A 16,411-nucleotide genomic window follows, 5' to 3' on the forward strand; every position below is an offset into this window, starting at 1 on the left:
AAATAGGGAACCACCCTCCACCTCATGATGCTTAATCGACGTAATCAACCTTAATTTGATGCAGTGTGAAAAAAAATGCACAGAAATAAATTATTTTTCAATATATTAAAATATTAAATAGATTCAACATCTTTCTTCAACAAAATTGCACACTGCACAGATGGTACCTTCCCAAAGGAAAAAGTACTATAGCTTACTAGGGATAATATATTAGACTTAATAGTTACTATATACAGTAATGGACTTCTATTCATTTTGCATCAAATTAAAACTTTGGGTGTCAGATAATTATTTATTAAAAGCTAGACATTTTAAATGAGAATAAGAAAGAAAAGTATGTCTTTGTGCCCCCTTTTCCCTGTTAATGCCCTATCGGCCCCCCTGGCTAAACTTTGCTAGATCCGCCCCTGCACAGTTACCAGCGTCAGCTACGTAGAAAAGGATCCTGGTGTAGAAAGTAATATTAAATAAATTCTAACAACAGCTTATCGAGCTTAAACGTGCTGCTGTTGTTTTGGTTTCCTCTTTCTGGTGCAAAGTGGGCCAAAAACAAACAAGAGAGACGGACTCGCGACAGAAAAGCCGATCAGCTGATCATTAAGCAGTTTCATGATTGAAGTAGCAGCAAGAAGAGGCAGTCGCTCCATATATCGTTTGTAAGCTTAACACAGGAATGCTTTACAAACATTCAGAGATGGACTTACACACTTGCTTTACTTCTCTCGGGGATAACTTTGTCTGAGATGAAATGCCGGATTGCTAGCGAAGCTCCAAATGCTATCCAGACCACCGACAGGTCCTGCATGCCACAGCCGCTCTATCACGTGATGCATACTGCTCCGACGTGCTAACGTTCTGAGGTGAGTTACGGCGTGTTGCAAGTTTTGTGAGGTGCTTTCGTGATATTTAATGGATCGGATTACATTTTTTATTTTTCTCCGATATCCGATCCAGTAATTTAGGTCAGTATCGGACCGATACCGATACGTAATATCAGATCGGTCCATCTCTAATTTTTATATAGCGCTTTTCTACTCTCCCAGATTACTCACAGTGCCAACTTGATACCAGATCCTGGCCAGACCTGCTTGCTATGTGGACACTAACACACACACAGACACAGTTACTTTACCAACTGACCCCTGACCTCCTAAGTGTCCCTCAAACCTCAGTCAGGGATCCACTCCTCTACTTCACTGTCACTCCCTGAAAGCTCACTGTCCTCATTTTCTGAGGACAGAAAGTGCACATTCTCTTGGTTTCCTTCCATAAATGGTTTTTACATCCATGTCCTGTAATTATGAGTAGATTGTAAAGTAAAAAACATTGACTATGATCATATAAATGCACACAAACACATCTCTACACACATATGCAAATGCATTATATTGCCTGAAAACAATTGGGCTAACTGCGCAGTGTTGCCTTGAGGCAACAAATGAAAATTAACAGTTTTACTGTATAAATAAATTTTAAAAAGTAGAACAAACAATCAAATATGCTTCTTAACATATTCATGCACATACAAGTATTTTTAATATACATTTATTTCACTATAAACATGTAAAATAGTGATCTTTATCTTGCCTCCTAATGGAGATGTCTCTCATGTAGTGCAGCTTGCAGAAAGGGGTCCTGCCCCCCCTCCCAGATGAAAGTCACACCACCTTCAACTCATCATTTTATTGGAAAGAGATGTGCCTGGTAGCATTATTTGAAAGAAAAAAAGTTTTGTTTTTTTGAAGGGCCAGTGTAAGGCATGAAAATGTGGTTTGTTGTCTCAGGGCAACGCTATACAGTAGACGGTAACTCCTCTGTACAGCATATGCCATTATTTAATCAATCCTCAAAACACACACAGAAACATTGAATTTTAATGTAAAACACCCCTAAAGCTAAGATATAAAATAGCCGTTAATATTAGTGTGAGTATGCTTGGAAAACCTCCAGCCTCCTAATGAAGAGTAGAAAAACATTGACTATGATCATATAAATGCACACAAACACATCTCTACACACATATGCAAATGCATTATATTGCCTGAAAAAAATTGGGCTTGTGAAGCCGCTTGTGAAGTGGCTGTTTGGTCTCTCCAATGTAGAGGTCTGGGCATTCCTTGCTGCACTGTACAGCATACACCACGTTGTTAAGTCTGTGTTTTGGAGTTTTGTCTTTCGGGTGAACCAGTTTTTGTCTGAGTGTGTTGCTGGGTCTGAAAGACTTAACAACGTGGTGTATGCTGTACACTGCAGCAAGGAATGCCCAGACCTCTAAATTGGAGAGACCAAACAGCCACTTCACAAGCGCATGGCACAACATAGAAGAGCCACCTCCACAGGACAAGACTCAGCAGTCCATCTGCATCTTAAGGATAAAGGTCACTCTTTCGAGGATGCCAATGTTCACATTTTGGACAGAGAGGACAGATGGTTTGAAAGAGGAGTGAAAGAGGACATGTCCACTGTGAGCGACCATCCTTGAACAGAGGCGGTGGTTTACGACACCAACTCTCTGCCATCTATAATCCAGTTTTGAGTTCCCTTCCCAGACGCCTTAACGCCCATTCACATCCTGGGCCATCTGACCTCAGGAATTCGCATGATAAGGTGGGGCCAGATGTCTGTGAAGGTTCTCAGTCATCCAGGTCATCGTAGTCAAAGGAGGTGGGGCCAGGTTTCACAATGAGCTCACCCAAAACTCTGGCTGATTGGGACCCACACCCAGTTTCACACCTTGGCTCAGGCGATTAGAGGATCATCAGGGGGTCCTTTTGTCCCTCTGTGGGCGATACTCCCACTGGGTTTAAATCTGGGACGCCCCACCATTTGACCTTAGAACTGAAGAAGCTTCTCGGATGAGAGGTGAAACGTCTTCAAGTAACCTAAAGAAGTCCAGACGCTTTTCTTTGCAAGCTCCTTTGACTATGATGACCTGGATGACTGAGAACCTTCACAGACATTACCAGATAATATTCAGGTTCCGGACTGATATTCTACTCCTAATGATTTGGTGTTATATCATAATAATTGTTTAATAATTGTCGTTTGATTCTCTGGACCCATTATGTTTCCTTCCTGTTTCTGCTCCATGGTTTACCTTGGACTTCCGAGCATTGAAGGCCAAAGTTTGGCAACTAGAGCATACATTAGATATAAGAAATCTGGTTTAACTGTTGATGAAGAAATCTATAAATGTCATGTACTCCAGTATAAAGATTCCAACAACCAGGCTAAACAAAGCTTTTACTCAGGTATTATCAGCTCTTATGAGGACAACACCAAGATCCTGTTTTCACTTCTCAACAAACTTCTTCAGCACCTTCTATTAATCTGAAACCTGTAACTCCTTGATGCTGTTCTTCACTACAAAAATCAGTGTTGGAAAGGTTACTTTTCAAATGTATTCCACTACAGATTACAGAATATATGCCCCAAAATGTAGTTTGTAACATATTCCGTTAAGTTACTCTATGTGATTAACGTATTCTGAATACTTTGGATTATTTAATATATTGTCATTCTTTTTACAACTACATGAATGTACCAATGCTGTGTGATTCATTACTATTACTGAAGGCTACTCACCACCAAGCTAACATTGTTAGCTGACGTTAAGTTGAGGTTAGTTCATAGACTGCTTCCAGAACTGCATATTGAACTGCATAGAACTGCATCTATCCATCAAGTCTAACAGTCTGCAGTCTATGAACTAACCTCAACTAACTCTAGCTAACAATGTTAGCTTGGTGCCAAGTAGCCTTCATTAACAGTAATAATTCACACAGCAATGGTACATCGAAGACACTGAGGTGGCACTTAAACCAGATAGCTACCACAACTGAAACAAGATAGTTGTAGTAGGCTAACCATAGTTTTTAAAAAAGAACTTACTTCCAGATGGTTGGAGGTGGAGTCTTAAGATGCTGAGAGCAGCTTTGTTGCTGGAAACAGAGTTTGCATTGCATGGTCAGATTTCACCCATCCCTTTCGTCTTTAAATGTGAAGTGTTGTTGGAATTTCCCAGTAAGAAATGCATTTCTGACCATGTGCTGCTGGCTCTGTTGTGCTGGCTTCGGGTACATTGTGTAACTGACGCCAACAACATGCTTACATTAGAACGCTTATTGTGTGTTTAGTTTGGGTTTTCGGCAATGTGTGGAATTACCAAAATTAGAGAGGGGATAGCCTAACATATTAAACAGGAAAAAAGCACCATGTAATTGATTTATTTCAACAAAGTAACTGTAATCTAATTATCACCTTTTAAATGGTAACTGTAATGGAATATAGTTACTTATATTTTGTATTTTTATTTTAATGCTGGTACATGTGTTCCGTTACTCCCCAACACTGACAAAAATGAATAACAATTACCAGCAACTCAGTTTGAATGTCGTGTCTATCCCTTCTTCAGAGCCTTTTCTCCATTTTGAGTCTCCTGATAAAGCTGATATTTCTGAATTCGTATGTAAATCAAAGCCTGTCGTGCCCATCGTGAAATCTTGCCTCTCCAACTCATCACTTCTATCATTCACTCTCCACTCACCACTGGTATTGTTCTTCCCTTATTCAAGATTGCTTCAGTCACTTATATACTGAAAAAAACATTCCTTGGATCCTGACAACTTTAACAACCTCCGCCCGATTTCTAATTTAACATCATCTCTAAAAGACTTTCCTAGAAAAAATTGTTGCAGCTCAACTTCATTCACACATGATTAATAATAGTATCTATGAGAGATTTAAATCTGGCTTCTGCTCATGTCACAGTACAGAAACCACTTTACTTAAAGGTTACTAATACTCTTTTACATGTAGTGGACTCTGGTATTCTCAATATTCTTGTCCTTTTGGATCTGAGATCAGCCTTTGACAATATGTCTCACTCTATTCATCTAAGCAGACTTAACTGTCTTGTCATCTCTGACATATCCCTAGCCTGGTTCCAATCATATCTCCTTGACCGCTCCCAGTTTATTCAACTTAAATCGTTCCGCTCTCGTCTATTCCCAGTCACTTCTGGTGCACCCCAAGGTTCAGTCTTAGGCCCTCTTAGGCCCTTATTAATATACATCCTCCCTCTTGGTACCATTTTCCCTAAATTTGAGCTTTACTTACTTACTGTTTTGCTGATGACACCCAATTATATCGCTCCTGCAGGCCTGATTCCTCCCTCCTAACTTCTTCTCTTACAGAATGGTTATCCCAATTAAAATCCTGGTTCAGCTCTAATTTTCTTAAACTCAGTGAGAATAAAAGGGAAATCCTTCATATTGGCACTAAATCCAACCTACTGAAGACAAATCACTTTTACTCATCTCACTCTTTATTGAAAACTCCACAGTTTTCCCTTCACCTCAGGTTAAGAGCCTTGGTGCCATCCTAGACAGCTCACTGTCCTATAAATCTCATATCAAATGATCTCACCCATTCTATCTATTTCCATCTACAGTGGCTTGGCTGCATTTCTGATCAGCGCTCTCCTTGTTCAGCCTGTGAGTTTAGGTGGACGGCGTTGTCTTGGTAGGTTTGGTGCCATACTCTTTCCATTTTTTGAATGATCGCTTGAACAGTGCTCCGTGGGATGTTCAAGGCTTGGGAAATCTTTTTGTAGCCTAAGCCTACTTTAAATTTCTCAATAACCTTATCCCTGACCTGTCTGGTGTGTTCTTTGGACTTCATGGTGTTGTTGCTCCCAATATTCTCTTAGACAACCTCTGAGGCTGTCACAGAGCAGCTGTATTTGTGCTGACATTAGATTACACACAGGTGCACTCTATTTAGTCATTAGCACTCATCAGGCAATGTCTATGGGCAACTGACTGCAATCAGACCAAAGAGGGCTGAATAATTACGCACGCCCCACTTTTCAGTTATTTATTTGTAAAAAATGTTTGGAGTCATGTATGATTTTCATTCCACTTCTCAAGTGTACGCCACTTTGTATTGGTCTTTCACGTGGAATTCCAATAAAATTTATTCATGTTTGTGACTGTAATGTGACAAAATGTGGAAAAGTTCAAGGGGCCGAATACTTTTGCAAGCCACTGTATACAACATTAACAGATTACACCCTTCTCTTTCCACACAGTCTGCATCAATTGTTGTTCATAGTCTTGTTACCTCCCGCACTGACTATTGTAATTCTCTCTTGCATGGTCTTCCCCAAACTGGTTCAAAAAGCTGCTGTCCGCATTATTACCAGAACCCCCTCCTAGTAGCACATCACTTCAGGAACTTCACTGGCTCCCTGTGAAATTGCAAATAGTATACAAGCTTCTTCTGCTCACCTTCAAGGCCCTTCATAACCTTGCTCCTCCTTACCTTTCTAACCTTTTAAGCACTGCCTCTTCAGCCGGCTCACTTCTATCTTCTCCTTCTATCCAACTTGCTGTGCCTTCTTTTCACCTCAGCACCATGGGAAGCAGAGCTTTCAGTTGCACTGCTCCCAGGCTTTGCTCCCAGTTTAAATCTCAACTCAAAACCTGTTTTGTTAAAATCTGCATATTAGCTATGACCTTATAGTTTGTTAACTTAACTTGTTTTTTTTGTTCTTCTTTTTGTCATTGTTCTACATTGTGCTTTATTTTATCGTTAAGTCTGGGTGGGTGTCTTGAAAGGTGCTTTTAAATAAAATTTAAAATTTATTTTTATTATTATCTGTGAACTCAATAGTCTTTTTTTAAGTAACTAAAGACTTACATTTTAATTTCCTTTTAGGTAACTTTGTGTATTTATATTTTTTAGTAGGCTATTTTTGATGTGAAGCACATATTTATCTTGAAAAGTCCTAATAAAATGGCGTGCCATTTCAGTCCACCGTTTTACTGATGCTATCAAGAAAATGTTTTACTATATTGTGGCTTTGAATATTATAAGTGTCCAAGAACATTTTAGTGTGTTTTTTATTTTTTCAATTTTAGCTTTTTCCCCTAAATTAAAAAAATAAGTAGACATCTTTGACATGAATGACGCAAAGTATTGTTTTAAGCTGCTCAAATAAATCAGACAGCAGTTTAATTACGGTTGTAATCCTCTTAAAGAAAATGTCCTGAGGATGTTTTGTTTCCAATAGCTAGTGTCTGACTTTTTTACACTCAAGCAATGACCACTGACTCATGTTTATCTAAATGTTACTTTATTTCTAGCTAAATTGAGGTAATGAGCGTAATAAAATTAGCCTTGTTGCTATTGAGAACATTAACTTTTGAATCTGTTTTCAAAAAGCAACATAACATTTTGACAAGTAACTGTAATTAGCATTTCTCCTGCAGTGTTGCTATCAGTGTGTGAATAGTGGGAGAAGAGGGTTGCATTGACAATCCAACACAATGGGCAGCACATTGAACACATTTTATAAGTGGTCAGAAACTTGTAAATAACTCATGACAGAATAAAGTTACGTTGAAACCAAGCACACCATTGTTTTTCTTGTGACATTACCAATAATATTGATGTGTCACGTGGCCCTCTTCCTATTGAAAAAACAAAAGTTGTATTCAAGATGGCCGACTTCTAAATGGCCACCATGGTCACCAGCCATCTTGAGGAGTTTGCCCCCTCACATATACTAATGTGCCACAAACAGGACTTTAATATCACCAACCATCCCCATTTTATTACGGCGTATCCATATAAATGGCCCACCCTGTATAAAGAATAAAGAGAAACAGGAACTCAATAGTGTGAATATTTTAATATAATATCAACATTATATTAAAATATTTTATCAATGGCATGCTTGTGAAAGGCTTGTTAAACAAAGGGGAAAATGTCCTCCAAAGTGTTTATGACGTGATGATTTGTGATGAAGTTTCTTGAGAAGATTGTATTCAGGTCATCCACTTGGTTTAGGAAAGGAAATACGGCATAGATATTTCATAAGCAACACCTCATGTTATAATATGAACTGTCATCTAATCTAATTCGTTTGAGGTTTCTTGGAAGTTAAAACTAATGTCCAGGGATAAACTTCTAATATGTTTTTCTTTCTTTCTCTTTCTTTCTGCCTGCCAGATGCAATGTGGACAGCAAAGTCTCACGAGTGGCATGGCTCAATCGCACCACTATTCTATTTGCAGGGAGTGAAAAGTGGTCTCTGGATCCTCGTGTCATCTTGTTGGAAAACACAGCAGTTACAGAGTACAGCATCAAAATCCAAAATGTTGATGTCCATGATGAAGGGCCCTATGTATGCTCTATACTCACAAACAAGAAACCACAGTCCACAAAAGTGCACCTCATTGTTCAAGGTAAGATGTGGCTACTGCTGCCAGTTCTGTCAGGAACTAGATTTAGCTCCAACAAATATCAAAAGTGTCATACGGGATCAGTGCTATGTGTTTCTTGTGTTTTCAGAGTGGATGTTTATGTTTATTTTCTAAGAAGAATTATTTAATTGTTTCTTTTAGAATTATTTCTATTTTTTTTTATTTTCCTTGGGAAAAGTATTGCAGGGTCTTTGAAAAATAATTCACATGATCTTCAAAAAAAAGTAGTTTAACTTCATGATAGACACTTCCTTGAAATCATAAATTAACGCTGTGTGTTTTCAGACTGCATAATTCAATATGATATGTCAATATAACTTAACTGATGCAGGGAAGCATCCAGGCCATGGTTTTAATCAAACAATGGACAAGCATATTCTTTCACAGACACGGAAGCACAACTCCAAGTTGTACTTTCCTATGGATTTTATCTTTGTTATAACTTTGAATTTGCCACCTCGGGCTCCAAATCATTTCTTTTCTTAACCAAGCTCATCAGAGAACCAATTTTAGCCTCTCTCCATGCTTTAAAGAGGTTGAGGTGATGGATTTGTGCGGCCCCGCCCCTGTCTGACCATACCACTTCATAATTAATGTCTCTTACTTGCCACGTGACCACCAAGAGCCGTTGCTACTTGGTGGGTTGAATAAAGCAAGCAATACAAGCACTTTCCCGTTGAAAACTGCCTGAGATGAGCCTCTCTGTTTTACAGGAGATGCTGACATTCCAGGGACTTGAGCAAATTATTCCATGAGAACTTCCCAGTTTGTGTAGCTTTGCTTTCTGGTCCAGAATGTAGTGAATTTTATTCCTAGCTTGGCTTGAACCTTCATCCCAGTTTTCTTTAGTTAGGTCCAACACCCCCTGTGGCTTCTGGCCGAACAATAACTCAGGTCGAACAACTTTGCGTCGCCGCTGCGCACAGCACAGGCATCATAAGTTTTATCATTTGTGAACGCATCCTCACACACTGCCCCAACAAGTTATTTAACCAACTACAACTACTACCAACTACAAAACTGTTGTATACCTCCTTGGCACCTTTCCAGTACACTGCACATCCCTCCTGGTCCAGGGGAGGGTTTCAGAGAGCTTGCCACCATGTCACCAAGCTCAAATGATCTCAAACTGGTTTCAATGAGTTCTTAAACTGTCAACAGATCTCAATCCAATAAAGGGTATTTGGAATGTGGAACAGGAGATTCACATCATGATTGTGCATCCAAAAAATCCGCAGCAATCCATACTTACAATGTTATTACAAACTGAAATCTCTGCAGAATGTTTTACAGCACTATGTGGTGCCACTAGTACTACTGTCTCATAGCAAAAAGATCCTGGGTTTTAATCCTCTGGCTGGTGCCCTTATGTATGGCATATCACATGTTCTCCCTGGGATTCCTGTGGGTACCCTCTCATCCTCCAACAGTCCAACGACATACATATTAGGTTAGTTTGAAGGTGTGAATGTAAATATGAATGGTTGCTTCTTTTTGTGTTAGTCCTGTTAAAGACTGGCAACCCTTCCAGGGTGTACCTTGTGTCTTGCTCTATGAAAGCTGGGAGAGGCTGTAGATTGCCTGTAATCCTGAATTAAACAATCTTAAGAAAATAGGTACTATGGTTAATATTTAGGTCTAACCATTTTTAATGGCTATTATACACTATTATAATTATAATTTCAATAATTACCTTAATGACATATAATTGTGTACAACACTTAGGAAATGGTTTTACAGAGTGGGTTCCGGTCGAGTGGACACTGGCGTGCTTGGCTGCTGCTGCTCACCGGTTATTATTACAATTTTTATTATAATTTTTTCAGTTGCTGATGACAATTTGAATCGAGTATCTAAGGTGCAACCCTGTTTTGACTTGTTTTTGCAATATTTGCAGGCTTTTATTGCTTGCGCTGCAGCTGTCAACTGGTTATTCGGTCCCTACGTTTGTGTTCACTGCTCGGCCCTGATTAAGATGCGGATCCACAGGGTGTTGGTGTGGCTCATGCTCACCTGGGTTTTTTTATCGATCATTCATCACCCAACGACAGCTCTTCTCTAGTACTCTGCTACGGATCTTTTGCGAATCGGTTTTTGCCTGGCTGTCTCTTCACCTGTGGCTCTATACTTCTACTCGGACATCGCCTTCAAGCCCCGCCGCAGGTATATCCGCCGAGGGCTTTGGCGGAATTTCAACATCAGTGACACTAACTCACTATTGTCCATCTGGTCACAAACTCGTCATCCTCCCCGCAAGACTGACTGGGCTGTTGACCACAATGGGTGGTCGATCGTGGCTCAAGAGTTTTGAGTTCGCCTTGTAATTGGAAGTTTGCCGGTTCGAGCCCCGGCTTGGACAGTCTCGGTCGTTGTGTCCTTGGGCAAGGCACTTCACCCGATGCCTACTGGTGGGGGGCAGAGGTCTCACGATAATTTACCGGAAGCACTGGAAAGTTCTCCCTGTCTCTGCCCCTCCCTCCCATTCATTTGAATACATAGCACTACAGCTCCCTGGATCTACCCCACCATCATATGTACTGTTTATCGGCCACCTAAGCCAAATAAGGAGATTTTAACTGAATTTTCTGCTCTTCTCACTCATTTCTCTGTACTTTTTCCAAATCTGATAATTGTTGGTGACTTCAATATTGATATGGACAATGATAAAATCCCTCTTTCCAGAGATTTTACCTCCTGCCTGGAAAGTTTTTGGCTTCTACAGTACATAAAATCCCCTACCCATTCTAAAGGTCATATCCTGGATTTGGTCTGTTGTTCTGGCATTACCCCCACCCATTGTAAAGCCACATTGTTTCCCCAGTCTGATCATATGTATAAATTTTTTGATGCAAACATAATCGCTTCCAAAACCTGTATCTCTCGTAATATTACTTTTAGGAAAATTAGTAATATTAACCCAGCTGGTTTTTCATCTGCCGTCCATGACCTTCCATCTATTCACAGCTCCTCAACCCCTCATGAACTCGTTTGCCATTATAATGTCAACCTTCATAACCTTCTTAACATATTTGCTCCCCTTAAACATCGAACTGTCTCATTTTCCCATTCAGCACCATGGTTTACCCCCGACCTGCGTCATCTTAAAGCTAAAGGACGCCAACTCAAACGTCTATTCAAGAATACCGGACTTATTGTACATAAAGAAATGTACAATGATCATGTTTTGTTCTATAAGGACTGCATTGCCTCAGCCAAATCTGCTTACTACTCTGGTTTAATTAGTTCTAATGAAGGTAACTCCAGGTCTCTCTTTTCATTGTTCAGTAAAATGACAAAACCTCCAGACACATTCCCCTCCCACATGTATTCTGTTGATTTTTGCAACTCTCTTATCTCTTTTTTCACTTGTAAAATCTCAGATATTCACCGTCAACTTAACTCTTTAGGAGCTTCTGGCTCTGAAGTAGACTTCCTGTTTCCCCCACTGTCTTCCTGTCAGTTATTTTCAAGCTTTACTCTTCCCTCCATAACTGATGTATCTAATCTTATTAAAAAATCTAAGTCATCCACCTGTCAACTTGACCCTCTCCCTACTGTGTTAGTTAAAGCCTGCCTTCCCTCGTTAGCACCTCTCATAACCAATATTATTCATTCCTCCCTGAACACTGGAATCATTCCTTCATCTCTGAAAAATGCTTCTGTTATTCCAATTCTCAAAAAGCCTGGTGCAGACCCCAATAACTTTGATAATCTTCGCCCTATATCAAATCTCCCCTTTATTTCAAAAATTCTTAAAAAAGTTGTCGCCTCCCAGCTTCATTAACATCTCAATGACCATAATCTCTATGAACAATTTCAATCTGGTTTCCGCCCCAATCATAGCACAGAAACTGCTCTGTTAAGAATTACCAATGACCTTCTGATGGCAGCTGATTCTGGTCTCCTATCTGTTCTCATCCTTCTTGAGCATAGTGCGGCGTTTGATACCATTTCTCACAATATTCTCCTGAACCGGTTAGCTTCCCTTGGCATTAGTCACACACCCCTTGCCTGGTTCACGTCCTATCTCTCAGACGCACTCAGTTTATTGAAAATTTAAATCCCATTCTTCAAGTCTCTATCCTGTTTCTGCTGGTGTGCCCCAGTGTTCAGTATTAGGGTCTCTTTTATTCATTATTTATATGCTCCCTCTTGGTCATATATTCTGAAAATATAATATAAATTTTCATTGTTATACCGATGACACCCAGCTCTACATTTCTTCTAAACCCAATTCATCCCTCCCACCTACCTCCCTCTTAGACTGTCTTATTGAGATTAGATCCTGGTTCTCCTCCAATTTTCTCAAACTTAACAGTAATAAAACTGAAGTTTTACTTGTTGGTACACCATCTATCTTAACCAAATCCAACAGTTTTTCCATTAACATTGAAAATTCTCCTACCCTTCCATCCCCTCAGGTTAAGAGTTTGGGTGTCATACTTGATAATACTCTTTCATCTCAGTCTCACATTAATTACATAACCCGGTCTGCTTACTTCCACTTACGTAATATTAACCGACTCCGCCCCTTCCTTACTCCCCATTCTGCTGCCATCCGTGTCCATAGTCTTACTACATCCCGCATTGATTACTGCAATTCCCCCCTATTTGTTCTCCCTAAAAGGTCCCTTCATAAACTCCAACTTCTTCAAAATTCTGCAGCTCGGGTCATAATTCATACTCCATTAAGAGCTCATATTACCCCAGTTCTTAAGCAGCTTCACTGGTTGCCCATAGAAGCCAGGATAAATTTTAAAATCTTACTTCTTACATACAAGTGTATCCATAAATCATATTTGTGTGACCTGCTCCACATCACCACTGTTTCCCACCCTCTCAGATCATCATCTGCTATTCATCTTACTGTTCCATCCTCACGGCTTATTACTATGGGGAACAGAGCTTTCAGTCGCTCCGGAACTCTCTTCCTCCAGCCATAAGAAATATTGACTCCCTTTCCGTATTTAAGACACAGCTCAAAACACATCTGTTTAAACTGGTTTATTCGCTTTAGTGCTGATTTTATCTGTTGTCAAGTTCCGTTTTGCCATTTCAACTTATTTTATGTATTTTATGATTATTGTTCATTTTATTAATTTTGTTCTTTGTAAGGTGACCTTGGGTTTCTGAAATGCATCCTCAAATAAAATGCATTATTATTATTATGAAATTAGCACGATGTTGCTAATGCACTGGTAGGAGTGGAAATTTGTGAAGTTAATCTTCTATTAATGACGAAGATGCATACTGATGCAGTCTCAGTACGGGTGCCCCCTCAGGGATATGTATAGCCCCTTACTGTGCACAACCTGATGTGGCAGTTATATCCCAGCCATATACTTTCCATGTTCTGCTGTCAGGCATGAGGTACAGGAGCTTCCACATCATGCCGGCTGTTTCAGACAGAGGCTAATCAGAAGTTTGGATATAGCTTCTCATTTCATGGTTTCTCTTTATTTTCATGACTTTTTACATTGAAGATTCTCATTGAAGGCATATGAATGAGCACATATGGAATTATACAGTAAATAAAAAACTGAAATAACTCAAAACATGTTTTATATTTTGATTCTTCAAATTAGCCTAATTACTGCTTTGCACACTCTTTTTTCAACAGTGTTGAAGGAGTTCCCAGAGATACTGAGCACTTGTTCACCCATTTGTCACTTGTTGTTCACCGAGTTGTCACTTGTTGGCCCTTTTGCCTTCATCATGCATCTTGAGACCATGCATTCACCTTTTTCGCATCGTGCAAAGACAACGCAGGTGGAACCAAAGATCTCAAATTTGCAATCTTCAGACCAAAGCACAGATTTCCACTGCTCTAATGTCCATTCCTTGTGTGTCTTGGCCCAAACAAATTTTTTCTCCTTGTTGCTTTTCCTTAGTCGTGGATTCTTAGCAGGTATTTGACCATAAAGGCCTCATTCGCACAGTCTTCTCTGAACAGTTAATGTAGAGATATGTCTGCTACTGGAACTGTGCGCCATTTATCTGGGGTCTAATCTGAGGTGCTGTTAACTTGTGAATTCTGAGGCTGGTGACCCAGATGAATTTATCCTCAGCAGCAGAGGTGACTCGTGATCGTTCTTTCCTGGGGCGGTTCTCATGTGAGCCAGTTTTGTCGTAGCGTTTTATGGTTTTTGCGACTGCACTTGGGAACACATTCAAAGTTTTAGCAATTTTCCAGACTGACTGACCCTCAGTGCTTAAAGTAATGATGTACTGTCATTTCTCTTTACATATCTGATTGGTTCTTGCCATAATATGAATTCCAACATAAATGTACAGTGAACAAACAAACAAGCTGATGACTAAGATTGCACCCCCCCTCCCCAAAAAACCCCCAAAACAAAAAAAGAACAAAAAAACAAAACAGTCTGCTAGAGCAGAATTTTTTTTTTATTAAAGATGAGAAGACTGAAAGTGGGAGTGAGTTTAAATGTCTTGGGATGATCTTGACTTAAATCTTTGTTTTAAGAATCACATTAAGAAAATCATGAAAACCATTAAGTATAATCGGATCAATTTTAGGCACATTGCACATTGGAAATGGATTCTGCCAAGACCATGCATGCCATGATTTTTTTCTCATATGTCATACGGGAAACAGTCATTAAACCACTGGAATCACTTTATAAAGAAACTTTAAAAATGCTGAACATAAAATCTGTGCAATATCACCACTGCAAGATTCTGGAGAAACATCACTTAATGAGTTTTAAAATTATTTTCCAATATGTATGTGGTGTTTTAAGATTTAAATGGTTTGGTGCCTCCTCCATTGCTTTATTTTTTAATATTTTCACCCCAGAGAATCTATCAAAGCAACAAGGATATCTTCAACTAAAGACTGTAACCTTTCCATCACTCTTCTTTTGGTGAATCAGCCTTCACTTCTGTCTGCTGAAAGACTCACAGATTGTAGATATGGATGTGGGTTTTTTGGATTTTTTTTTATTTTATAGGTCTTTACCTTCTTCTGACTGATTTAAGTGCTTAAAGCACCTGACTTCAGTTCAGTTTCAGTTTCAGTTTTATTTGTCATATGCAAGTTAGCACAGGGTCAACATTGCAATCAAATGAATTTGAAGAGCAGCAGACAGTCACTCAGCAGTATAGTAAGTAAAAAATAGTAAGAGCAAAATGTTTATAAAATATAAGATAGATGTCCTGAATGGCAAGAAGCCTCATGCCAGTGATGTGCTCTGCTGCCTTCACCACCCTCTGTAGTGATTTCCAGCTGCTGGCAGAGCAGCTTCCGTACCAAACTGTAATGCAGCTCGTCAGCAAGCTCTCAATCGCACACCTGTAGATATTTCAGGTGATGTTAGCGTTCATGCCAAACTTCCTCAGCCTCCTCATGAAGTAGAGTCACTGGCGAGCTTTCCTGATAGCAGTGTCTGTGTGAAGGGTCCAGGAGATGTTGACTCCAAGGAATTTGAAGTTGCTGACCCTTTCGACCTTGACACCGTTGATGTGGATGGATTGGTGTTCCCTGACTGGTCGTTTCCGGTAGTCCACTATCATTTCTCTAGTTTTGCTGATATTGAGAGACAGGTTATTTTCCAGGCACCACTTGTACAGTGCCATCACCTCCTCTCTATAGGCCGTCTCATTGTTGTCTGTGATGAGGCCTATGATGGTTGTGTCATCCGCAAAATTGATAATGGTGTTGAACTTATGTTTAGGAACACAGTCGTGTGTGAACAGGGAATAAAGGAGGGGGCTAAGCACACAACCCTGTGGCGTACCTGTGTTTAGGATGAGTGATGAGGAGGTGTGACTTAGCAGACCATTTTTCAGTAAGCATGTGTGTACTTTTTTTCTTTTTTTAATAGTTTTTGAAACAGGGTTGAGGTCATTTGTGTGGCATTACTGGAATCTATGTATAGACAAATTTATTTTTGGGACTTTTTGATAAACCTGTTAACCCAGGAGGTGCGCAGTATTCATCCAGAAAGAGCTGCATTATAGCAAAGTATTCCACTGTGCAAACCCAAATATATGTGTAACCACAATGTATTGTAAATGTAAAAAATCAATTATTATAAAAAAATCTAATTACTTTTGAGTCTACAGAAATGGCAAATTATATATAAAAATTGCTCCAACCCCTAAACAGTTGAGGCAAAGTT

The 16,411-nt window shown here is 39.6% G+C and overlaps 1 protein-coding gene across 1 annotated transcript in view; it reads left to right on the forward strand.

Annotated features, from left to right (window-relative positions):
* The window catches only part of opcml (opioid binding protein/cell adhesion molecule-like), a 244,559-nt gene that overhangs the window by 122,439 nt on the left and 105,709 nt on the right, over positions 1-16,411 (forward strand). Inside the window, exon 2 of the mRNA XM_085364294.1 lies at positions 8,017-8,252. Within this exon, the coding sequence (XP_085220420.1) occupies positions 8,017-8,252 (236 nt within the window). The remainder of the gene's footprint in view (positions 1-8,016; positions 8,253-16,411) is intronic.

This window comes from Diplotaxodon limnothrissa, linkage group LG10 (assembly GCF_057381915.1).
Source record: "Diplotaxodon limnothrissa isolate DT_005_m linkage group LG10, D_limnothrissa_male_GT1.1, whole genome shotgun sequence".
NCBI lineage: Eukaryota > Metazoa > Chordata > Actinopteri > Cichliformes > Cichlidae > Diplotaxodon > Diplotaxodon limnothrissa.